This window comes from Drosophila guanche, unplaced genomic scaffold, assembly GCF_900245975.1.
Source record: "Drosophila guanche unplaced genomic scaffold, DGUA_6, whole genome shotgun sequence".
Lineage (NCBI taxonomy): Eukaryota > Metazoa > Arthropoda > Insecta > Diptera > Drosophilidae > Drosophila > Drosophila guanche.
The window spans coordinates 3,773,614-3,799,120 of NW_022995753.1; the positions used below are offsets into that span (position 1 = coordinate 3,773,614).

Sequence of the window (25,507 nt, forward strand, 5' to 3'; positions counted from 1 at the left end):
AGAAAATGTTTTTGTCTTTAGTGTATATATGTGTGTGTATGTGTATATGTAATGTCTTGAGCGGCGCACCTTAAGGTTTCAATGTTTTGGCATTTGAGTCTTCTTGCAATCAAGTCTATTGCACAGTAGCTTCTAAGTTGGGATGGGGGTACTAAATAATAGAAAAAACACAGAGCCTCACACACTTTGCTCTCTCTCTGTCTCTCTCTGTGTGTGCACTTTGAGCTATTGGATATACAGACATACATATCATAGATCTATTCATTTATCATATAGCATGAGTATCAGTTATACTTGTAAAGTGTTTCTATGTATTTTCGATTGAGTTCTTCCTTATGCTAACACACACGCTTGAAAACGGATTTATAATTCGTTGACGTTGGATTCCGTTTTCACGAAAAACAAAACAAAATTAGGGAAGGAAAGAAATTGGCGCTGCGCTCTGCATACTCCCTTATTCATAGACATCGAAAAATCGAACAATGATAATGGGGAATGATTTGTGTATTACATATTTAACTCGTAATTGATAGATACATAATCCATATTTGAATCTGGTTTAGGTGCAACAAATTTCTCTTAATTCGTGTGTTATACTATGAGTATAAGTTGTAAATAAACTTTCGTTAATACTGAAATGTAATACTGAAAGAACACGTACAATACAAAAATCTATGATTGTGCACAAGATATAACCATCCCATTGACCCTATGAGCCCACCCCCCGCCATGCACGTACAGGCATGCTAGGGTGTTATGGTGAACAATTCTCAATTAACTATTTAAAAAACAAAACAAAAAACATTTTCATTTGCTAAAAAAGATATGCAGTCAGGGCTTAACCCGAACCGCCTGATCACGATTAAAAACGATAAGGAATGATTGATTGAAATTATTCAAAAAGTATCGGCGTTGTCCGGTCTGTCCGGATATGGACAGACTCAACACACATTCCATACGGTATGTTGCGGTTTAATGCGGTAAATGCCTTCGGTTACATTTTTACATATGTGTTGCCCATTTGATAGGCGCATCATCGTTAAACAAATAACATTTTTGGTAGTCCAAAATAGGCCACACCCATTCCAAATCTTGATCTTGATCCAACTTAAGGCCCTTTTTGGAAGGAGTATTTGTGGCGTGGTGTTTGGTTTGGTTTGGTTTGGTGTATGGTGTCTGATGTTTTCTTTTTTGTTTTGTTTTTTAATATACTCGTATATATTGGGATAAAATTAGCTAGTTGCCTTCTATAACAAAAATAAGTAAAATATTTTCATTATTTTTTGTTTGTTTTTTCGTTTTTGTATCTTGATGAGCTATATATATATAGAACTATCAGTCTCACGTCCCATGCCAAGGTAATAATAAAAATCTTTTTGTTTTTTCGACATATTTGTAACGTACATACATACATACGTAGATCCTGTACATACATATGCATAATAATTATTAGTTATAATGTGTGTTCTTGTGTGCCGTGCTGTGCCTTGCGTATATACGTTTTGGATGAGGAATTGCTGTGTGTACTACGTGTACGGCTGTGTGTGTGTGTGTGTGTGTGGGAACATGCGTCCTTTCCTGGCCTAAATGAGTGCTAAGACAGCTAGCTACATTGGCTACATTAACATCTAAACACAGACACAGGACACAGATTAAAATATGCATGCAAATCTGATTCTGATTATGATATCTGCTCGGATATACTGTGAAGCTTAGCGCTTGCTTGGATTCTTCGTTCTTCGCTCCGTTCCATTCCGCTCAGCTGCGTCTCTTTGCTCTGCTCTGCCCTCGCTTGCTCACTGACAGACGGACAGAGGCTGGTGCATTATACTCGTGCTCTCATTTTGGGGGTTATCTCATTCATGTTCATAAAGCTTATGTGCGATTTCATCGGAACAACAACAATGTGGGGGGGGGGGGGACATACAGCAAGTACATCAGATGTGGGCAACATACATAAAAATGCATAAATAAAAACATTGATCTTCTGGGGGGTGGGTGGCCTGTTGCCTCCACGAACACATACATATATGTATGTGTGTTACAGTACTTTTTGTTTTGATTTTCGATTCAAATTCGTTCGTATTCGTTTTCCTTTTCATTTTGACAACACCTAACACGTTCGCTCATACATCGATCGCATGCACATTATACATTTATGTTTGTTCGAAAATGAAACTGCTGCTAACTGCTAGATACAAGTACTGGGCTGTGGGCTGTGGGTAAGGCGGCTACTGCCCATGCTTACACATTACGGGTAATGCGGGGTTTAGTGCCTCCATTCATTGGTTGATGGACGTGAAATTATTTGAGCCGTAGTAGCTGGGGATAGACTGATAGATCTGACCACGGGCGTATGGGAATAGATTCGGGTTAGACGAGACTGCCACCAAAATGACTGATGTGATGATTAAATGTCAATTTTTGTTTCGTTCCACGCCAATTTCCAGTTGTGTTAAAGTATCTCCGTCTCGTACACCTGCTTGGTGGTCGTTGTGGCTGTCTGTGAGTGTTGAGAGTTTGCAGCAGCAGCGACCGCACCAGACGACCCGACTACTCCACCACCAACAGCGCCGCCGATCACACCGCTCGTAGCATCACTGACCAACACACCATTGGTAGCCGCCGCGGCAGACGCCGACGCCGACGCCGCCGCCGCCGCAGCCGCGGCTCCACTAGCCTCACAGGCCAAGCTCAATGCAGCGATTTTCTGCTGAATATTTGTCTCGCTGCCGAGCTTACGCAACGTATTATTGCCGCCATGTCCGCCTGCCCCAGCAGCCATGTCCTGCGACGATGGGCAGGTAACATCGACCGACGGAAGCTTGCTCATTTTCTGCAAACGCTGATACTGCTCTTGCAGCAACTTTTGCTTCTTAAGTAACTCCTGGTGGCGCATCTCGAGTGCCACCTGGCGTTGCACATGATCGTTGCCGGACTCATTGCCACTTGAGTTGTCGCCGCTTGATGTGTCGCCACTGGCGACAACCGACGTATCGATTCCAATTGAATTGACATTGGCATTTGAGTGGGCAATAGAATTAGCATTGGCTGCTGCCGCTACCGCTGCTGCTGCTGCTGCTGATGCTGCTGCTGCTGCTGGTGCGGAAGCCATGTTCTGTGGCACATTTGGGCTGGTTGGACTGGCCAGTGGACTGCGTGAGCTGGTGCGTGGCGGTGGTGGTGGCGGTATGCGTTTGTGGCCCACTTTCGTTATCAGATCAGCATTTCGCTCGGGTACGGGTGGTTTGTTGCTGCTGCTGCTGCCAGTGCCAGTGCCAGTGCCGATGCCGATCCCGCCACCATTGGCCAGAGTTGGATCGTTGGGTCGTGGCCCAGTGGGTGGTGGTAACTGTATTTCGCTGTCCGACTCGCTGGGATAGGAATGAAGGCGCCGCAAGCTGCCCATATTTGTGTGCACCATGAGCTGTTGCTGATGTTGATGTTGCTGCAGCTGCTGCTGCTGCTGCTGTTGTGATTGCAGCTGCAACTGCGACTGTGACTGCTGATGGGTGAGCACGCCTCGTTGTGCTGGCACAGAGCCGGTGGCCACAGCAATGACCATGCTGCTGGTGGTTGCCTGTTGCATATTGATGTTGGCCTCCGTGTAGAGACGGGCCTGCGATATTTGCGTGGTGACGGTGCTTTGTACTGCGGCCTCAGCGCTAGCGCTTTCATCAGATGCCGAATCTTCGGGGCGAATCTACAGGAAGAGACTTGGGACATTTGAGTTCCGTTTCAGGTCAGACGATGTGTAGATATTTTCTTGCTGCTTAATGATGCTCTTACCTCGTATTGTTGCTGTTGCTGTTGCTGCTGTTGCTGTTGCTGCTGTTGCTGCTGCTGCTGTTGTTGGGCTATGGGCTTGGAGAATGTCTTGAGCTCGTCTAGCAGAGCATCGAGTGCGTTTTCGGGTGCGAGTCCCCCGCTGATAGCGAACGACCCCATCCTGGGTGTTGGGATTGGCTACAATAACATACACGCACACACAGAGAGAGAGAGAGAGAGAGAGAGAGGAGAGAAATAATGATAGTGAAAGAAAAGGGCATTAAAGTGCATCAAACGTATAGTAGTTAGGTTAAGTATGTACATAAGAAGTGAATAACACCACACATATAAATACATATATGGCAATTACGTACTCTTATGGCACAATCATATTCTCGCAAAAGATATTGGTCATAAGTAGTAGTAGTAGTACATGTACACATATCTGATACAGTAGTAACCCATCAATGAAACATACAGTTAAGCTAAAACAAACGAAAAAGAATAGAGTAAACAGTGCGGCCAGCAGCAGCAGTGCCTCTGGCAGTGGCAGTGGCAGCAAGTGGCATTAGAGGAAACTACCAAATCATGCAGTGCCGATACGAAAATTCAATAAATATTTATAATCACAAGTATATAAATCACAAGACATATATAAAGGCCATAACTGCAGTTAAGTTTATGGGCAAGCATTCGATTAAGCATTGTACAAAGGTTGGGAATGGTCTCTCTATATATGGTAGGGATATCAGAATGTGGGGTTTTGCATTGCATAGAATTGCATCATCATCATCATTGGATCCTAAATTTGTTTGCAAACATAGGGACTGGGATGGGGAAATGTGTGCTATCGAATGGTCAAATGGAGGAGCGGAGGTGACTAAAAGAGAAGCGCTAAATAACAAAATAATCAGAAAACACAAAACCAAAATCATAAATATATTAAAAAAAAAACAACGAAATTGTACCCCGATATTTCGAATGCAGAATGCAGAATAATAATACAAGTCTTCTATGTAAATATGAGAAAGTTCTGTGTGTGTGTGTGTGTGGCCTATAGGTACGAGTATGCAGGTTCATTTTTTGTTTTGTTTTGTAGTAGATGAAGCATTAATAGTCAGTTCTTTATAACCATTTTGTTCGCCTCATTACAAATATCTCTGAGTGTCAAGTGTTGATGCTTAAATGAGTGTGAGAGGGGGAACACGCTTTAAGATTGATTTCCGTTTGGATTCGACTTGATTGATGATGGGTTGATAGGGCGATTGGGTTGATAGATGGTTGAAACTTCAAAGACAACAATCGATGAGTGAGAACAGTGACTGAACAGTGATGACTGTTTGCATATATTTGGTTGCTTTTTTTTCATTTCTTTTCTTTGTTTTGTTTTGACTGCAATTCAATTGGCCGCTTGATTGTCTGATTAGGAGTTTAATAGTTAATAGCTAAAATGGTTACAGATTTTGGGTTGAGGGGATTTCGGTTTCGGATTGGTTAGGTTCGGTTTTCAGGTGATGTTTCGATGGGTCTGGGACTGGGAGATTGGCTGTGTGTGGACATACATAAGCAAGGGTACATACATATACATACATACATATTCTCTAATTTGTATATATATACACACACATATGCGCTCTTCTCAACTACAAAAGTATCATTAAAAATCATTAAATTAAATAGATTCGAATGTACGAGTGTGTTTGCGTGTGTGTGGGTGTGTGTGTGTGTGGTGTTACGACTCAGCGCAAGGAGTGGATTCCATTTTGATTCATACAAAACATTAAACACTTAATGAACGTTAACCAAGACGGTGGGGTTGGGCCAGTACATATTGTGTTTGGTGTCTTTATCGTATCGTATCGTATGTTTGTTTGCCTCTAGCATGTGTGCCTCTTCCTGTTCTATGCATTCGACATGGTCCCCAGCTTCCCTTCATTCATTGGTTCATTGGTTTATAATTGCTTTGAGCTTATCTGCGCATCTCTTCCGCATCACAATAGGATTGCTGTTTTTGGCAGAGCTTTGATGGAGTACACAGGAAGGTTCTAGGCAACAGCAGTGCTTGACAGAGGTTCGAGGTTGCTGCTAGAGGTGCTAGAGATGCTGCCCATCTGCATTAAAGCCAATGAATTTGATTATTGAACATGACTCTGTAATGTTTACGGTCTGAAAACATTTAGCGCTTGGAGAGCAAAACACAGATTAAGATTATTATTTGCATTTGTCTCATCAGACTTCTCCTGCCTGGCATTTGGATTGAGTGTTCCTAACTATGTACATTGTATGCAGTAGATGATCCTTTTCGAAAGCTTACTCCATGATTACTCACTGGCTGGTGGGTGGAGGGACGGACACGTGTTGCGAGCGCATTCGGGAGAGCGGAAAAGGAAGCGGGTTCAGGTTTCAGGTTTCAGAGTTCAGAGTTCGGGGCTGAGGTTGGTGGGTTTATGGAAGTGGTTCTCCTTTTGGAAGGGGTTAAGTGGGGACTTTAAAGGGGGGAATCTTAAATGGTGAGCACACACAGTCAGTCACACACAGATGTTGCGATACAAATACATTAATATTGAGGTATAAATCGGTACACATACATATAGCATACACTGTATACATGGTACAGGCATGGTATACAGGCTGAGAAGAAGGTTGCAGTGGTTCAGTTTTTCTGATTTCAGATTTCAGATTGTGGGTGAGTTTCTTCTGGTTTTTCTGGTGGCTTATGGATAGCTTTGATGAGTTTTTTTTTATATGGTTTTTTTTTTGGTTTTTGGTTTGTTTTGAGTTTTTAGTACGAGTATTAGTTTTAGTTAGAAGTTTATAGCAGTAGTAAGTAGTATACAAAATATAAACTAGTATGTTCAATGCAGAGCAAATTATGTTTAGCAAAAAGAAAATTGACTTAGTTTTTAATGAATTTTTTTTCATTTAATTTGTTTTTTTTTTCTTAAAACGGGTTGTTGTTTTTTTGGATTTTACAATTAAAAAATTAATTTTAATTATTTTTTTTTTTTATGTTTTTTGTAAAATTTGTCTTTATATTTGGATTTTTCAGTCATTACTCAGTAATTGCCTCTTTGAAGTTTGAACTCCATCGCCAGTTAAACTATGTGGGTTGTAGAGTTGTTGTTGGGAAACGATAATCAAAAAATGTTTGAGAAAAGGCAAGAACAAGAAGAAAACGAAGGTAAACCTCATTTTATAAGACGTTAAGCTTTGGATAAATTCAACTTTTGTGTGATTCTGTTTCTGGTTTTCTGTTTTTCTGTTTTTCTGTTTTTTTTTTTTGTTATTTATTTATATTTGTGGGTATATATTTTTGTATCTTTGTCTGTTTGGCTTTTGTCGGCTCATATGGTGATGTGATTGTTGTAGGATTGAGACTTGATTGATACTTGGATTATATTGTATATGGTATTGATAATTATTTGCTAATTATTTTTGACCATTTGCCAATTGCAACTGTTATTTTAATAGTTTCAGTGGGTGGTGGTGGTTGGTTGGTTGGTTGGTTGGTTGGTTGTTTCTGTGTGTGTTTCAAATACCTAATTTATTGAATGTAAGACCCAACAAAGGCAAAAGCTCAGTACAGTAGAGTAGTTAGCTTGCAGGATGATGGGGTGGCAGGGAGTTCGGGACTAAGAGGGGCATCTATGTATTTAAGCTACATATATCGCGTTGGTGTTTTTGTTAGCGGTGCGCTTTTGCTTTTGCCGCGTAACATTCTCTCAACTAAAAACATATTTTTGCTCGTTCTATTGAGTAATTGAATTCGAATTGATTTGAAACTCTCATGGAATGGTTGATTCATTTGATTTGGTTTGGTTTGGTTGGGTTTGGTTTGGTTGGGTTGGGTTTGGTTGGGTGTGAAATGATAGATGAACCAAAACACTATTTATTATAAACAACAGCCAATTGCAACTTATTCATAAGGTAATCGCACAAAAAATATAAACCAAAACTACAAACGAATAAGTGTTAAGTAATCAAGGTCATTTCAGTTTCGATACACAACTATGTAGGTGGTTTCTCTGTGGTTTGGTTATTTTTATTCGTTATTCGTATGCGTATGCGTATTCGTATGGGTGGATATTCGTATTCGTATTAAATCGCCACGTTAGAGTTGGATGTGGTTTCGAGGATGTTCTTGGTTGGATGAGCTCAGCACTAAACTGCACATTAGGATTCCCCCTGGATATGCAACAGACAGAAGGACAGACCAACAGACTGGACATTCTACAGGATTTGTTTGTGGTGGTGTCGGAGAGAGAGTTGGTTTCGAAAATGAACGCATAGCAAAACTCGATCCACGGGCAGGACGTAAGCGAACTATTTGTTGTATGAAATGCTATTCTCTGCGATTGAATTAGTAGTGGAAACAAAATGTTCTTCCATATAATATAGTCAATATAGGCATGTATAAAAGTATGGATATGGATATGGATATATGGTTATGTGGGCATGGCAATTTTTCTTCAACTTGGACTTGGACTTGTGGAACTAACTCTCCCTCGCTCTCTCTTTGTGTTACTGTCTCAGCACAACGGGGGATCGTCTCTCGCTTTCGTTCTCTTCCGCTTGCGTCCTGTTTCACTTACCTTATCGGGCGCCGAGATGTCCGCAGACCTGGGTGGCTCTTCGCTAATGGCCGGCTCATTGGGCGGCAGTCGTTGCTCCTGCACGCTAGCCAAGCTATGGATTGATGGTATAAATGGGATAAAGTGGAATGTGGGCAACACATTAGCCATGGCTCTAACAAACACAAGACACAAGGGGGAAGAGGGAAGAGGGAAGACAGCGCAGGGAAGCGGCTACAAACCGTTTAAGCGTCACCAGTGTGCCAGTCAGCTTCTTGCAGCGTCGCAGCGCCGACTCCAACCGATCGGGCTCTTCTTTGAGGAACTTTTCTTCGCGCACAACCTTCTCCATTTCGCTGGACAGAATGCAGCGTAGGCCATTCGATAGAGATGGAAACTTGAGCTTGAGTTCGGCCACCGTTTTGCTGCAACAACAACAAACGCAAAAGTTGCAACAACTTGCGGCAGGCTGAGTGTGTGTATTTACCTGGCGCGGCTTAACACCAGAGCCATGTCCTCGACAGCGGTCATGTTGACTCGTGTACGCCGATTGATTACCTCACCGCGCAGATTTTCCACCGAGGCCTCAAGATCGCTGAGATCCTTCTCAAGGCGTATGACCTCCTGCTTGTACAGCTCCTCCTCGCGCGTCACACGCGTGGCATCCTGATCCCCCTGATGGCCCCAGAAGCTGCCGCTGCTCGCCAGCAGCGTGGCCCGAATCCGCATAAATGTGCCCTTGATGTCCTCCCGCACGGCAACGGCCTGAGCCTGGGAGAGACGCCGCAGCGTGCGCACCTCCATGCGCAGATCCTTGGCTTTCTTTTGCAGCCCACGCAGATGATTGTAGACCTCGGGGGCCAGCGTTATGTCCGCACGGTAGTTGGGATGCGCCGTCTGGGCCAGCACAATCGGCTTGGGCGGCGGAGGGGGCTTCAGGCGATCACGCTCTGTGGAGATGTTTAACGTTGAGCGTTCAATTCAAGGATTATCGGACTAACAGCAAGAGTGGTGGAGTGCCAGAGTGGTGATTGTGCTTGGCTGGTGACGATGTGGGGGGATGTGGAGGTGTTGCTCTTACCTTGTGATGATGTGCGTGGTAGGGTGGACGACTTGATTGCCGGCTTTGTAGGTTTCGTATCAGCTGTCCGTTTCACAGTTCCACAATTCAGTTGCGTGACAAGAGAAAGGGGAAAACATTTGGCATTTGGCACCATCTTCTTGGACCCAAGCACTAGCTTTCGCTTCGTTGTCGAAGCTTTTAAGCTCTTCCCTTGCAGATTGATTGCTTTGCTGATTCTAGATTTTAGATCTTTTACGTTCACTGATTTTAGTTGAGTGCAAATTTGAGTGAGATTTAGGTAAACGCTTTCAAAATGCAACCAAAGACGTTCCATTCCAAGTGAAACTTTCTCGTTTGGGTGTGGCAATCGGAGTGGACAGACAGACAGACAGACAGAAGAGCAAAATGACTTGTACTTAGACTCACAATACCCTCTGCAAGGGTGTGCCTGTATGCAACATTTTGTCGTGTTAATTACCGGCATGTACTGGATTATGGGACTTGGGATTGTGGCCCTGTATGTCATCGCTAAAGGATACTGATTTCTCAAAGGACACGGATTTCTCTGCAAAATAAATGGAATAATGTTGGCCAGAGAGCAAGCGACAGCTGCAGCAGCGTTGAACACTTACGGCACGAGTTCTTGCCTAACTTGGGAGCCTTCTCCCGAATATACATGTCGTCCCCGGAGCCATTTGCTGTGCACCAAATAGAGAAAGAAAAGAAACAAAAACGACAACGATAACGATAACGAAAGAAAGAGAAACAAAGCGAGACAGCACATCAAGTAAATGTAAATACAAATATCTGAGGGTATCTGTGGGGTTGGAAGCATTTAAGCAGGACGCAGGACGCGTTCATGTGCAGGATGCGTGTGCTCCTTCTGCTTCTCCTGCTCATCGTGTTTGTGGTTGCTTCTTACATACCTTGCATCTGCGACTGTGATGGCACAACGAGATAGTTGGAGTCCAGCGTGGGCACCGCCAGTGGTGCAATTTGTGGATTCTGATTAACCAAAGCCTTCTGCACCAATCCCGTCAGATTGGCCAACTGTCGCTCCATGTGCTCCACGCGTATGCGATGCAATTCCTCGGGCCTGCAAAACAGAGACATCAACCCAAAAAAAAAGACATCCATTAAAACTGGTTCGAGGCTTGGCTCGCAAATTATTGCGTATTGCGTGTTTCCATGGCGCGCACTCGCACTCGCATTCGCATTCGCATTCACATTTACTGGGCCACACTTCCGTCGCTCCAATTGCGCAGTCTCGCAGTCGTAAAGCCCAGCCACAAGACATGGCAGCGCCGGAATCAAAGTCGGAACGCGGCGCACTTTGCTCATGGAAGCGTGAACCAAAAGCCAGCATAGAATGCTGCTAGACTGATGGCACTGGCAGTTACCCTGCCGAAGGCATTTGCTGGCAAAAAGCTTTGCTTTCCACCAGCCTCAAGTACACTGACAAATGCTGGATGCATATCTGGCACACGCAATGACAACGCTCCATGTTCGAGCTCTTGTCGCACCGCTTTCTCAGTTTGGCTGCGTTGACAGTCGACTGCCGGTGGGGACCAGTACAAGAACAACTCAGACAACAGACAAAACAGCAGCACCATGGCCTATTGCAGTGGTATGTAAATGCGATACTTGATTGGCCCTGCACTCCACTTGTAAGCGCAACAAATTGTAATCCCAGTGACCAGCACGCCCGAGCGTTTCGCCCAGTGTCTGGCTAACTTTCAAGTGGACGAACTTTTGATGCTGAAAAAGTCCATGGAGCGAATGGGGGTGCTTGAAGACACGCCCAGTGCCAGTGCCAGTGCCAGTGCCAGTCCACGCGAAAGTGCAGTTGCCACGGAGGCGGCAGATTGTCCCGAGGCGAAGGCAGCGCCCGAGCGAATGGCCTTGATGGCAGCCGATCGGTAGGTGGCCGATGCCAAGTCCTTGCTTAGCTCTCTCTCTCTCGTGTATTTGCTCTTTGCAGTGGTGAACATGAAAGCACTGGCTTCCATGCACCTTGGCAAAGCCACACGGCACCATCCTGGACGGAGCCAAAGCCCACCAAGCTGCAGACACTGTTCCAGGTTAGCATCACGGCCCTGGCCTTTCTCTCCTTCGGTGGCTATCTGCTCTGCCTGATCGTTCAGGCCATCAAGAGCAAGGGCACCACGTACTTCCATCCGGTGGCCACCGCCACGAGCACCGCGAACAATGGCAATGTGAAGCGCATCAAGATCTACAGGCGGAGTAAGCGGAGCCAGCGCAGCTCCCTGGGAGTGGGAGAGATACCCATAAGGAGCATCCTGCTGCAGCAGGACTATGCCAGCTACATGAATGCGGTGCGCGGTCAACGCTGGGCGATGCTCACCTAGAGGGATCGTAGATCTGATTGCCGCGATGCGCCATCCGATTGGGACCCGGCACCTTGATGCCGTACAATGCATACTGATCCTCGGTGAGGGCAACATCGCTATCAAAACAAAACAAAATAATTAGTAGAATTAGCAAACTCAAAGAACCAAAGCATAAACTCTGGTGCTCACCTCTGCTCCTCGTCTATGATGGGTGCCACAACGGCGCCCCTTGTCCCATATTGGCTGTAGTAGGGCTCCTCGTAGTTGCCGCGGCTGCTGCGCTCCGGAGAGCTGGTATAGCCGTCTGCAAAATTGTTTATCGCATAGTACAGATAGTAATTGTTTCAAGGTCTACACAGTGTCACATGCATGGTTCACATTTCTTGTTAGAATTTAGAAAAATAAATCAGAGGGGGGAAAGCAAAAATAATAATTCTAAATACAAGTGATGGGGGAAGTGATTAAAAAGAATGCTCTCTGATTGATCGTTTGTTCGTGTGTTCAACCCAAAACGCAAGCACAAAATGCCAATGTGGAATGGAAAGTGAAGAGTGTGGAAAATGTAAAAGTCTTGTGGTACATAGAAAGCGTTGTATTCGATTCTTAGCTTAAGTTTTGTTGTTGTTTGTTGTTGACAAAAGAACATAGAACGAGCGAGAAGTATTTGCTGGTGTATGTACCTGGAATGCTGTATAACTGATCCTGGGTATAGGGAAACAGGGGTTCCATGCTACCCCTTGGATTGACTGATCTGAGTGGTTTCACAGGCGCTCCTTTACAGAGTATTTTTTGAATGGTGATGTTTGGTTTGTGTGTGTGTGTGTGTGTGTGTGTGTGTGTATTGGGTTAATGAATTGAACATGATTCATATTTAGATAGAAAGTTACACTAGTTACGAATGTAGGAGACACGAAAGAATAAGCCAACTAAAACATAGAAATATATTTAAGAAATTAATTAAAAGAAATCAGCAGGGAGCAGGAGCAAAGTATCAACGATCAAAATGATAAAGTAAGTAATGAAAAAACAAGTAAAAACTTAAACAAAACATAAACGGAAACAAGTTACTAACGAGTAAATAATAGACAGACATTTGCCCTATGGATGATTGGGTTATAGAAATTCGAGTATTCGTACACTACGCACCCATTGAGACTTTGTTGCGTTCTGAGCCATACATGCCGCGTGGCAAGGTCTGCGACGAGCCCACATAGTAGGGCGCCGGCTGTTTGCCAATCTGTAAGACAAAAGACACAAAAAGATGGTTAACGTAAATTGTTATTTGAAGTGCCAAAAGGCTTTGGGCAGAGGCACGATGAGTAAGGGAATTTCAGTGTGCTTCACGCTGCCAATTGGCCTTCGTTCAAGTAGCAAAATATTCAACAAAACAATTTGTAGTTTCTCTTCCCTCTTCAACTGTCCACACCACGTACAACCACGTATTGTACGCCCGCCAAAATTGTTGAAGTTGAAGATTAATGCCCGTTAATTGCCATTTGACCCCACCCAGCAGTCCATTAACAACGAAATTGTTTTTGGTTTTGTCCATTTTTGGCAATAATTCCATTGAGCATGAAAGCTTTTCCCTGTTTTCAATGAACTCAGCTTCGAGGATCACTGGGTCAAGCGCACAAATTGAGGATTTTTCAATGACTTTTAGATATGCGATTTTTATAGGCGATTCATCAATCCAGACGCCAGACATGGACATGTCAAAACAATTCAAGCTTTGTGCCGCACAATGGATTGTCATTCTAGCGGGATTGCAAATTATATCAATTATGGAATGCATCATCCAGTGGCAGTGGGACGTCAACCCGCTGCACCCCCCAGCAACTCTCTTTTTCTCTCTGTGCTCTGTGCAGCGGCAAGTGCAAGTGGTCTATCGGCTGGCGTTGGCTCACTCGCTGTGCCACCAGTTATGGCAGCAGCAGCAGCAGACAGTCAGACCTCAACCAGTTTTAGTTTCAATTTCAATTTCAATACAACAATTTTACAACAATTTGTTACAACTGAGACCGAGAGCTGCTGCTGCTGCTGCTGCTGCTGAGAGCTTTGCTCTACACTCAACACTCGACAAACGGTGCTGCCAGCCAGCCAGCCAGGCAGCCTGCCCCGCTCTTTGGCTGCCTGCCTGCCTGGCTCGGTTTTCGGCGCAACTTAACTTGGCTTTGGCGCATGCGTGGATGATTAGTGAAGTGCGATCCATCGCGGCAAGCAGACGTTTCCCGATCGAACTTTCGTCCAAAGATATACCCCGATAGAGCTCCCTCCAACACAGTTGACACACAGCAATGAGGCATATCCGTGGTCAAGCGGCACCGGAACTGATGTTTCTCCTCCTCGCAATTCTTGCGCTGTGCAGTGTGTGCCCTTTGGCGTTTGCCTGGAAGCCAATTGCAGTCTCCTCGGGATCGGGCAGTGGCAGTGGCAGCAGCAGCACAGCCTCCTACAGCCTAAAGCAATCCCATCCGGGATCTGCCAGCAGCAGTCACGAGCTGGCCACAAGCTTTGCCCAATTTGGTGCTGGCAAGGACTCGGAGGAGGTTGGCGGAGCGGGCGTAGGAGGCGGCGAGGATGAACTACTTCTGGCTCGCTCTGCCATCGTGAATGGTGTGGAGCATTCATCGTCGCTGGGTCATCCCATTACGTTCGGTGACCATGTGGAGGATCAGTACGAGTCCTACAGCATCGAGGATGAGGCGCATAAGGAGCCACAGCTAACCTTTACGCGCTCACCGCTCTACGGCTCCGATCGGTGCAGTGTGAAAAAGTTTGCCTTCAATCAGGACGGAGAGGTGGAGTACGGGAGTCCGTTGCTGCCCGAGCTGGATCAGTTTACGCTCTGCTTCTGGATGCGTTTCACCAATCACAGTGGGGATCATGTCCTCCTGACCTACGAGGGTGAGTCAGCATCAGCTTCAGCTCCAGATTGGATTTATGAATGTAGCGTAGAGCAGCGAGGCGTAGGGTTGGTTCGGGTTTAAAGCCTCTCACCATGACTTGCTTCATCGAGCCCAGGCCCTCCCCAACACACACAATGAGTGACCAAACGAACTGTTATATAAGCTCGGCACGGGGGCAATAGACGTAAGTCTATTGATGCCCCACCACAAAGCCAGCAGTCAGCAGTCAGCAGAGAGACCTTCGCTGTGCGCAACGAAATTTGTGGGCCACGCTCCGGCGGCGTCGCTGTCTTGCACCTGGCCTGTGGGGGGACAGACTGCCGCTGCTGCTGCTGCTGTGACTCTGACTGTGAAAGTGAAAGGAAGCCAACTTCCTGATGCAAGTCGCCGCACCGACTAAGCCCCACTGTGTCGACTGAAGACGACAGGTTGACGAGCTCCAAAAACAAGAGCCAGTCTGATGGTCAATAATGATGCTGATGCTGCTGCTGCTGTGGCTTTTGGGGTCGTGTCCGGTTGTTGGGTGTTGCCGGGGCATGGCCGTCATTGTGTGGGCAACTAACTACCTTTCAGATAAGATTAAGATTTTGATTTTGAATTTGATTTTCTTCATCTTCATATCTGACAATTTAACAGCTGCCTCATAGCTGCTGCTGCTGCGACTGCCACTGTTGTTGTTGTTGTTGTCGTTGCGGTCGCTGCTTACATAAGGCGATAATTTACCTGTTTCCAGTTGGATGGGATGTCGTCGGCCCGTTGGCACGCTGTACCGCTGTCCACTGTCCACTGTCCACTGTTCACTGTTTCAGTGCCTGACTTTAGCATTTGACATAATTTGAAAGATTCAATTCAAGTAGCTGGCAAAGCCGGGCGCTTCCGGATTGCACAGCCCAGACAGACAGACGCTAGGAAATTGTTTAGTCACAGCATTGAATGATTCATAATTACTATAAAAATGCATATCACATGCTAAACACGACGACTAACAGGATTTCCCCACAAGCCTTACAGCCAGACGCTGATTGTGCAACGCTGGCGGCGGCGGGGCTGGCTTCCTGCTTTGTTGGCAGAGGCTTAAGCTGCAGCATTGATCCTGCGTTCTGTCTCCAAGTGCAAGCCGGTCTCTGTGTGCATCGTTTGCCATTGCAGCATCATTGCTTGTGATTTCACAATCACCGTCCATTGCCATTCATGGCATTTTCATAGCCAATCCACAAACCACTGATCCACTTCTTTCATCCATCCACACACACAGCTGGCAAGGAACCGCGGGAGATACAAATCTGGGTCGCGAATGCGCAAAATTCCAGTTTCCTTTCGATGGCCATAAAAGGTCAGCAAATGTACAGGTGAGTCGTCGTCGCCGTCGCCGTCGCCGTCGTAGATCCAATTGCATCGACATCCATCGATCAATCCAACTGACTAATCGTGTTAATGATTTTCTTGCTTGGTTTCTATTTCTGTTTATGCCTGATGAAGACTCAACTATCCGCTGAAAATGCGCCAGTGGCACCACATGTGCACCTCATGGAATGGAAAGACGGGCGAATGGCAGGCCTGGCTCAAGGCAGAACGCATTGGGCGTGGCTTCCACAACTCGGTGAGTACTGCCAAATTGCTAACTGCCAACTGCTGGCCACAGCCCCGTCTCCAATTACTGCCAATTGCAAAATGATCGAGTCGAGTAAAGTCTCTGAAGCTGCGCAATCCCCCGACGCTTTTACTTTCGTCGCGCTGTCGATGATGAGATGATGACGACGACAACGACGAGGTGCTGTAATCCAATTTATAGCCGGTCCGCTTCTCTGTTTTTTTCGCAGCTTGTGGGCCATAAAATTCCAGCAAATGGAAAGCTACGCTCTGGCGGCAACTCCATCACCGGCGACGTCAGCCACGGCCTGCACTTTGAGATGACAATGGTCCAGGTCTATCGCGTGGCCCTCAGCGCCGGCAAGGCCCATCGTGACCACAAGCATCATCACGTGCATCATTTCGATCATGAAGGACAGGAGGTATCCAGCACAGTGCGTCCTCCGCCCATAGTGAGTGTCTCTGTCGATGACTCGCACAAAACATTCCGCTTACATTTTTGTGTCTCTCTCTCTCTTTGTAGATCAATCGACCACAGCCGATGCACACGCTGCTGGCCAGTGGCCAGATACCCACACGTTTGCGCATCAACCTGGCCAATCCACCGAGCGACGGATCGGCTGCGCCGGCTCCTGGATCCGATGCAGCACAGCAGCAGCAGCAGCAGGCCATTACATTCAACACAAACTTTGTGAACGGACAGATCAATGCGGGATCTCGTCTGGTGGCACAGCAACTGCTGGGTCTTCCCTCAAAGAATGGCATTCCACAGCAGCAGCAGCAGCAGCTGCAGTCCACGGGCAGTCGTTTCCAAATGCTAAGCAATTCGGCGAATGTTCAGTTCATCGACGAGACAGAGACTCACATACAGTTCAAGCGAGCAGCAGCAGCAGCAGATGAGAAGAAGCTGAAGAAGCGCGGACTGGTGCTGCTGGACGATGGTTCCGTGGTCGATGATGGCACAGACACCGGCGATGCCGGCGAGATCTACAACGGACTCGCCGACTTCGGCGGCCAGCAATTCAAGCAGGAGCTGACCCTCAAGATGAGCCTCGAGGAGGAGATCAGCACGCACGATCGGGAGCCCGCCGAGGAGGAAGTGAAGGCCGTCATGGCCATATGCAGCAGTTGTCATGCAGAGCCCTTCCAGGGTGCCATTGTCTTTGCGTGGAAGGAGATGCAGGAGCACATGAATAATGCACTCAAGGGCCTCAGCGTGGGCACCTGCGGCAACTTTTAGTTGCTAGCCGACACCTGTGCCCGGGCATTCTTTAGCTAAGTCCCCCCCTTTTTTTTTTTTTGTATATACGATTGAGTCTCGGATTCGGTGTGTGTGTGTGTGTGTGATTCCTGCTTACTGCTTGCATGTCCATGTGGGAGTCAACGCTCAACTGCCCAAATGATCTTTGACTCGCCCATGGACATGGACCAACTTTTTCTCTCTCTCTCCGCATCCTCACCTCACTTCACCACACAAACACGAAACACAAACACAAAACCCTAGCAACTACGCGGTGATATTGAATAAAACAGAAAAAGGATTATTTAAATGAGGCTGCGGGGGCCCCCTTGTGTGCTCACCTTGGACTTGTGTATGTGCTGGTGCTTGTAGTCCGAATCGAATTCTGGTTCGCTGAAGTAGCTTTGATCCTGATCCCAGTTGGCGGGTGCCTGGGCCTGGGGCAGGGGCTGGGGTATGCCAGGGCCGCCGGGCAAGATTTGCGGCGGTGCCGCCACCTCTGTGGACTCGAAGAGGCGCAGCACAGAGCGATCGCGGATCTCGCGCAGATGCGAGCGCACATCCTCCAGCTCGTAGAACATGTCCTTGCTGGCGTCGTGTATGTAAATCTTCACGTTCGGTCCCTCCAAGTACGACATGGTCAGTTGGCGCGGAAAGGAGCGCACAAATAGCGCACGGACCGTGTCAATGGAGGTGATCTCGTTCGGCAGCAGTGCCCGCTTCGTCTCCGAGCGATATTGCAGAAAGACGAGGCCCAGCGGACGCTCGAGTGTCTTCGAGGGGGTGCGCACAACGGGCAGCGAGGAGCGCTGCTTGCCGCCACGACGAAATCCTGTGCTGGCCGTCTCCACCTCGGACATGATGCCCGGATCGTCATCAAAGAGCGGGCCCTGATTGACGGGCGCATAGCCACGCATTGGCTGATTCTTTTTGTTCTTTTGAGCGCGTGTGCTCATCTGTGAATATTCAAACCAATTCATTGCAAATATTGCGCAATATGTAGAAGTATGTTTTGTTTACAGCACCTCTAGGTCCATGGCGCGCTGCTGTTGTGGTGCCATTTGATGTGCGTGCGGATGCTGGGAGCCACCGTAGACCATTATGTCGCCGCCCAATGTGTGCCGCCTGGGATCGTCGCGTCTCATGGCGCGTCGTCGTTCGTCGCCGCCTCCTTGCAAGTGCAACATAAACACACCGATCAGTGGGCGAACAAACAACAGGATACACATATGTTTAACTAATTATTTCGCTTACCCTGCTCATTTGGCGGCATTCGTCCGGATTTGTTTTCATTTTGCCAGTCTTCTTCTGGATTGGAAAGAGATGGCGATAGAAGGAAGTATCGATAAGTGGTGCGTGTCGTTTTGCAGCACTGCCAGAACGCGTTAAGAGATTCTTAATCCCCCGCTCACGCTGTAACGGCTACTGTCTTCACGTTCTACGCCTACTTACCGCCTTCGCGCCCCTTGCGTTTCTTCTTTGATGATGAACTGTTGCTGCCGCAGGCATTTTGATTTGCGGATGCACTTTTATCTTTACTCTTCCAGCGTATCAACATTTTGTGCTAGTTTTCTGTCCCTTTCAAGGTGTGCCCTTTAATCGGGAGAGCCTGCAAATTGAGGGAACGAAAAGGTTAAGGCTTTCGGTGCGAGATCATCTGATGCAAAATAAGTGCAGTTTATCCGCCCTTGTGAATTTTACTAGATTTAAGGAGCATATTCGGTCGAATCGCGGCGATCTGATCTCCAGATAAGAGCTGGCGGCTGACTCCGACCTACCAAGGGGCGCTGCCGCATGACGCGCGACACGTTTAAGCTAACGATATGCATGGGAAATACACGAGTAAGATCCCACAATTAGGATGGCTGCCAATCAACCAATATGGTTTTGCATTTGGGGATTGCATGATGAAAACATTTAATATGCATTTGTGGTATACTTTTCAATGCACATCTATACATAAAATATGCATGCAAATACATATGTATGTACATATAGTTGCGCTGGTGTCGGATTACTGAAAGAATTTTAGATTAGATTTAGGTGCGGCGTTCTATCCGCACTTACACCAGCAGCCGAAGCCAGCTCCCACCCACAGTCGCCTGCTCTTTGGCGAATATACATAATTACATATGTACATACATACATATGTACATATATTTGCATGTGAAAATGTATGTAGCGGCGTGCACTTAATTTAAATTCATTTACATCCACGTACATATAAAAAAACGATGTAGTTCTGTGCTCTATTTGTCAGAGTTTTCAGCGGCGTTGATTAAGATGCAGCGCAAAATGTTCTATACACCTGGAACAGGAAGAGGAGCAGGCTTGGGGCCGCCCCATACGGGTTTTCCGGGTCCCGGGTCCAGGGCCCTTCCCTGTGTGAGTGTGTGTACCCCAAGTACCGAGGGGTATGTACAGAGATGTATATGTTGCACGAAGAATGCAAGTGGCAAGTGGGAATCCGTGATAAGTTTCACTGGCATACACCACACACTACACACACACACACACACACACACACACACACACGAACACACGCACAACGCGAATGGGCCGGTGGTTTATTTGTTTGTGGCTGGAATACCTTACCGTTACCGTTTTGGATGTTTATTAAACGCTCCCAAAAACTAATGCCCAGGTCGTGGAGCCTTACCGTGTGTGCCGTGGTATGCGACCGCTTTTAAAAACCGTTCGATGCGATTTAACGTAGCACTCAGCAGCAGCACAGCCACCGCCACAGTAGAACAGCAGAAGAGTAAGAATATTTCTGGTATATCTACATCAGAAAAGCGTTTCCGCCCTAAATCGTACACGGGCTACTTCTGCAGGCGCATGCGTGGGACCAAAAGTCAGGGAATCGAGTGCCAGCTCTGTGACTCTGTGACTCTGTGACTCTGCGGCTGTTGCTGTGTCAGTGTGTGTTTGCTGCCAGGGAGGAAAGAGGCCCTTTCCAGTTGTTTCGATGCTAGTTGTTGACTTGACTGCATTTGCACACTGGCCAAAGCAGGGACAGGGGCACTGCATTCGGCTGCACCAAAAGGACACAATTTCATTTGTAATGTTGTACCCTCGGTGTAGGAGGAGGCAGGGCAGTGATGCTCCTGCACCTTTTGTGCGTATCGCTATCGATAGATCATCGACTATCGATTGGGATCGATTTACGATTTGTAGCGATTATCCACAAAATGATCTTTCGGTGTAAGCAGATAAATCTCTTCAGGAAATGTGAAAACTAAATGGATTATATGATTATATTATTATTATTGGGTCGTATCCCTACTACCATGTGAGTTTACCCCCAATGATTAACCGCTTATTGGGTTATACGACTGGTAATGGCAATTCTAATTCCTCTGGCAAGGTTGTCTTGCCACATTCTCCACTCTGTTTGGTTAAGAAAAAGGTCTATATAATGGTATGTTAAGGATTGAAAACGTTTTTCTTTGATTGAATCAAAATCTGCTAAACTCAGGTCGAATCTTAATAAGACCTGTGCATATTATGGAAAAAACGGTTGCTATAAATGCGAGTAAATGTAAATATCTTGATTGAGAAGTGTCTTGCGATAGTTTTACAAATTTTACATTGCTGCACCATGGAGAATTTATGTCGGATTAGAGCTCCAGTGCCGTTTAATGTAGAGTATGTAAACAAAATGTTGTCTTTTGAGCAGCACAATTAGCTGAGAAGCTCTCCAACCTTTTCAATCCACGAAAATGCCCGCCACCTACAGCTCTTCGCGTATATATCGAATATATCGATCAAATATGCCGAACAACCCTCAAAAATATACCAAAGTGTAAAAAATACACCGTAAATCTTAATTCATTTTCCTTGATTTTGATGTTCTACTTAATGTTACCAGCTAGTTAGAAATCTCATCGCTAAAACTTTAATTTTATCCGATGTATCAATCAATTCTCCAGCACATTAACTAGTGTTCACCGCTTTCTTTTACTGGACTGCTTTCAAATTACGCTTAAAACTAAAAAGGTCAACCAATAAAGAATAGCATAAGAGTATGGGTATTTTGTGTACCCTATTTTCATTAATTAATTTTACAATTCAGTTTTTCCATCTGCTTGTAAACATTAATAATGACAATAATGACAATTAATAATGGTAAAATACGGAAATCAAAGTACATATGTAAGTTGTGATGGGAGTTTCGATACCCTAAATTCTTGAATATATGTTATACCGTAAATATACATGAAGCTGACTTTCGTAGTTAAAATATCCCGTAATTTTTAAGTTTATAACAGTCCCTGGGGATGATAATGGGTAACAGTGAGATCGAGGCAGTTTTTGTGATTTCTTAGTTCACTTTCTAAAACACACTAAAAAATAACAAAAACGCCTCAGCCAAAATACGATGGAAGTGGCCGTTGAGGCTTGGCGTTGCCACATGATGCATTTTCGAACGTACACAGCCGAAAACGGTTAGTGCTCGAACAATTAGCGCTGCCGCTTAAATTTGAATGCCAGCAGATAGGATGAAATTATTATTCTTCGCTAATAGTCATTCAGTTAATCGGTGTTTTTATACCACACATTCAGAAATATTTATGTAGTTTAGTATAGGTATTCTAGCTAATATAAATATGGAATACCAGTGGAATCTTGTTTCAACTGTTACACTTGAGGCCTTCTTTCCCCAATACGCAATAGATCTACTGAAAAGGTGAAACGGCAATAACAAAAAGAAAATAAACCAAAAACCAATTTCAAATGCGCGCCCATTGGCTGTGCTCTTCTGTCGCCCGCTTGGCATGCCGACAGGCCGCTGCCGCTACAAGTTCGAATTTTCGAACACGCCAACCAGCTGTTCGACAGCTATAAAAGCTCGAAGCCAAATTTTGCGCCCTCTGATAATACGCTCTATGGTCGAGAGCAGCACTACCTCTCCTCTGGACAGCTCCACCACAATAGCAGCGCACTGCCTGCCACATCGCCCGAAACGAAATCAAAACGGTGTTGAGTTTTTGGCGCGCAATTTTGTCAACCTGCAGAAATTCAAGCTGCCATACGATAGCATAGCATTTTGCTTGCTTGTTTGTCCTTTTTTTTGCTGTGTCTCCCTCAGTGTGTCTGTGTGTGAGTGTGTGTTTTGTGCGAGGATAATTGAAGGGCGCATTTGAAATATTGATGGGACAAGTGCAGCGACAAAGGGCTCGATAATTCAAGAGACTTGCAGTGCGGTGAGCCCCCTCAGCCCCCCGTTGGTTAAAGAAAACAAAAACAAGAACGGGAACGGGAACGGGAACGTTAACGGGAACAACAATCGCTAACAATCAAAGAGCGAGGATGAGCATGTGAATCCAATTGGCGGCGATGGCATCGAGCAGCAACAAGCCCAAATACAGGTCCCATAGCGGCGCGGTCGGCACGCAACTTCGTTGGCTGGACTGCCTCATCCAGCTGTGCTTGTTTACCCGAGGTAAGTGGCCAGTACTTGAAGCGGACATAGGGGGGTGGTGGGAGTACCCAACACAACCCGCCCCCCCCTTGCTGTGGATGACCGCACAGGGCCTTGCATGCGTGGCCATTCCATTCGGGAATATGCGTCGGCGTATGCGTAATTTATGGCACTGCTCCCATTGCAGTGGCTCCTACCCCGTTCTTAGCATAATTTTACTCAACTAAATGAAAACAGAAAGAGCCTCACCCCTCACCCCTCCCCCCCTCCTCCCCCTGACTGCAGAGGCGTTAATGTGCCACAGAGCCTCGAAGAGCTGCTGCTGATGGAAAAGTGTATTCTATTTTATTGCGTACTCTCGGCAAAAGTGTAGCCTGTTGCCTCCCTGCTGCATGCACCCAAAGCGAAACTGCAAGAAATATCTAAAAGTGGGAGAGAAAATTGCTGCAAAAGATAATCCACGCTAAGTGGGAAAAACGTACGAAAACAAACAAAAAACTTTTCCTGTCAACGCAACGAAGCAAACTGCAATTATCCAGACTAGAAAAGTGTCAAGATTATAAGCCGACTTCTGAGTGGCCAAAAGGCCACCGGCCAGTGGGTTGCCCTTGGACAGGGTCTAACAAAAAGTTAAAGGGCTTGAATTGAAGTTGTTTGCTGCGGTTGGGCACGACTTGAGTTGGGAAAGTTAATCAAAATTGTTAGAAATTTCTAGAGAAATTTGCAGAGTTTTTGAACCCCAACTAAAAACTAAACTCATTTGAAGTTTTTGCCTGCAAATGCAAATAAAATGCCATCAGACGTTGAGGAATGTCTACAACATTAGAGTCGCTCGAATCAAAGAAAAAAGTCCTTAAGTAAACTCACAATCGGACGGAAAGATAGTCCCTTGCCCCAAATCAGTTTGTGGGGTACTTTTTCTGCTGGATTTTGGTTTTCCATTCACGTGTTTAGCTGCCTTCGGGTGGGACAGAACTGTCTTACGCTTATCTCCATGGGATTTACCCTTCGGCGTGGCGCCAGCCCACTACCTGTACCCTTAACCCGTGGCATTCCATAAATAGACACAAATCGCAGTGGGGAAATCTCATCATCAAACACCAGACAACAGGCAGACTCTCCTCATTGCGGCACCGTGTCCACTGTGCACTGAGAGAAATTCTCTAAACACGAAAAGGCCACAGAACACTTCCAAGTTACAATATGTGTATGTAGATTCTGTCAGTGCTGCTTCGGCATCCGTGGATTGCCTACAGCCTCACTTGGCATGGGTGGGGACAACCTTAACTGGATTAAAAACGGACTCCCCGGGGGAGCTTTGGTAGCTGTCACAAAAAGGGTGAGTCCCGTACCCTAGGCACCCTGCACCTTGCTCAATATGGCGACACTAATCCCTCATCTGCTGCTCAGCGCTCTGCCCCTTGCCGCATGTTTAGATGCCAATGGCAGTGGCAGTGGCAGTGGCAGTGGCAGTGGCAGTGGCAGTGACACTCCATTTAACTGTCATTCACCAGCAGCCGCACCTATGGCTCCCCTCCTGTCTGACAGTTCCGCGTGCGTCTTATGAAGTTGCATTACGCATTTGTTCAGGTGGATGGCAGACGACTAAGCGCTTACGTCTTAGAGGCCACGTCAGAGAGGTTGCGAGCGACGCCGTTCAGCCTTGGGCAGGGACTGCCACTGCGACCTGGATGGGCATCCTCTCATGCATCCTTTTGCCCAATTATATAAAAGATTCAAGCGAAAGTCTCTTCTGTTTTCTACTCCCTCAGCCCACTTACACCGCTGAAAAGTGTCAACAACAATGTGAATAATATGAATAAATGCATAAAGTTTGTGCCCTGGTCGAGAATATTGAATCATAATTAAATGACTCCTGGCACAGGCAGCCAGAGAATGGATCAGAGAAATTTCGTAGGCTGGGTGTAGGGTGTTCAGCTGAGCAACATAAAAGCATAAACAACGTTTAGCCGGCCGTAGGTGGAGAGCAGAGACAACCAATGCCAGTTGGCCTTGATGAAAGATACAAAAAGGCCACAAAATACCGAAAAAACTTGCACCTTCAGGGGGAGTGGAGAGAGAGTGTAAGAGTTCCAATTACAACCCCATTGCTGAGCATAATTAATCAATGGCAATCCGAGCTGAAACGTGCAGACAATTCCGTATCTTATTCGGTTTTTAATAAGTGCAAATCGTTCGACCGCAACTCAATCGAAACTCAAAATAGCTAAATCAATTTCTAGTTCATTCGTTTGGTGTGTGGGTGGTGTGGGGAATATGCCAAAGGCCAAGAAAAATGAGCAAGTAAAATGTGGAAAAAAAAACAAATTATTGCAGGGGGAGGCGGGCACTTCTCGTCATGTTTATAAACATTGAACGAGCGCCGAAGAAACTTTTGTGCTGTTATTTATTTGGTTTGCTTCTCTGTGCAAATAGACAGTAAAGAATATGAAAGGAAGGATAAATGGAAATGTTAATACAGTTTATTGATAGTGGAGTTCAATTATGCTCTGCTGCTTCTCCTGTGGAGAGTATTTTGCAACAAACATTTAAGGACCCAAACGGGAGGATATGTTTTTATATATAATCGATG

The 25,507-nt window shown here is 46.0% G+C and overlaps 3 protein-coding genes across 12 annotated transcripts in view; 2 read left to right on the plus strand and 1 right to left on the minus strand.

Moving 5' to 3' along the window:
- Positions 1 to 10: 10 nt before the first annotated feature.
- LOC117588795 (coiled-coil domain-containing protein CG32809) lies at positions 11 to 20,249 on the minus strand. Of its 10 annotated transcripts, none has more exons than XR_004574164.1 (19): positions 20,149 to 20,249; positions 18,942 to 19,098; positions 18,744 to 18,797; positions 18,515 to 18,660; positions 17,831 to 18,445; positions 12,900 to 12,990; positions 12,434 to 12,526; positions 11,943 to 12,057; positions 11,768 to 11,869; positions 10,329 to 10,498; positions 10,035 to 10,100; positions 9,881 to 9,967; positions 9,421 to 9,483; positions 8,827 to 9,289; positions 8,582 to 8,764; positions 8,361 to 8,454; positions 6,825 to 6,868; positions 3,790 to 3,966; positions 3,583 to 3,703 (listed from the first exon to the last, which is right to left on the minus strand). XR_004574164.1 is itself a non-coding variant. In XM_034280303.1 (18 exons), the coding sequence occupies exons 2-18, from the start codon at positions 19,045 to 19,047 to the stop codon at positions 2,456 to 2,458; spliced, it is 3,870 nt and encodes a 1,289-aa protein (XP_034136194.1). In that variant the 5' UTR covers positions 19,048 to 19,098; positions 20,149 to 20,248; the 3' UTR covers positions 11 to 2,455. The 10 variants fall into 10 exon arrangements, 6 of the variants coding, with proteins under 6 accessions (XP_034136194.1, XP_034136193.1, XP_034136198.1 ...); XR_004574165.1 differs by having other exon boundaries at positions 3,615 to 3,716; XM_034280303.1 differs by lacking the exon at positions 6,825 to 6,868 and having other exon boundaries at positions 11 to 3,703; positions 18,744 to 18,794; positions 20,149 to 20,248.
- LOC117588797 lies at positions 14,015 to 17,548 on the plus strand. The gene is made up of 5 exons (XM_034280310.1): positions 14,015 to 14,657; positions 15,915 to 16,008; positions 16,139 to 16,259; positions 16,480 to 16,701; positions 16,773 to 17,548. The coding sequence occupies exons 1-5, from the start codon at positions 14,048 to 14,050 to the stop codon at positions 17,487 to 17,489; spliced, it is 1,764 nt and encodes a 587-aa protein (XP_034136201.1). The 5' UTR covers positions 14,015 to 14,047; the 3' UTR covers positions 17,490 to 17,548.
- A 2,137-nt stretch (positions 20,250 to 22,386) lies between the features above and the next one.
- Positions 22,387 to 25,507, plus strand: part of LOC117588571 — a 32,756-nt gene continuing 29,635 nt past the window's right edge. Inside the window, exon 1 of the mRNA XM_034279967.1 lies at positions 22,387 to 22,935. Coding sequence (XP_034135858.1) covers positions 22,830 to 22,935 — 106 coding nt within the window. The 5' untranslated portion in view covers positions 22,387 to 22,829. The remainder of the gene's footprint in view (positions 22,936 to 25,507) is intronic.

Bases quoted from the DNA above. Each gene is read 5' to 3' on its own strand.
- LOC117588797 (XM_034280310.1), top strand. From the start codon at position 14,048: ATGAGGCATATCCGTGGTCAAGCGGCACCGGAACTGATGTTTCTCCTC. The intron at 16,009-16,138 runs GTGAGTCGTCGT...TGCCTGATGAAG, and splicing joins AAAGGTCAGCAAATGTACAG to ACTCAACTATCCGCTGAAAA. The intron at 16,702-16,772 runs GTGAGTGTCTCT...CTCTCTTTGTAG, and splicing joins CAGTGCGTCCTCCGCCCATA to ATCAATCGACCACAGCCGAT.
- LOC117588795 (XM_034280302.1), bottom strand. From the start codon at position 19,047: ATGTTGATACGCTGGAAGAGTAAAGATAAAAGTGCATCCGCAAATCAA. The intron at 10,499-11,767 runs GTGAGCATCGCC...TCTGTTTTGCAG, and splicing joins CAGATCTACGATCCCTCTAG to GCCCGAGGAATTGCATCGCA. The intron at 3,967-8,360 runs GTAAGTGAAACA...ATGTTATTGTAG, and splicing joins ACATCTCGGCGCCCGATAAG to CCAATCCCAACACCCAGGAT.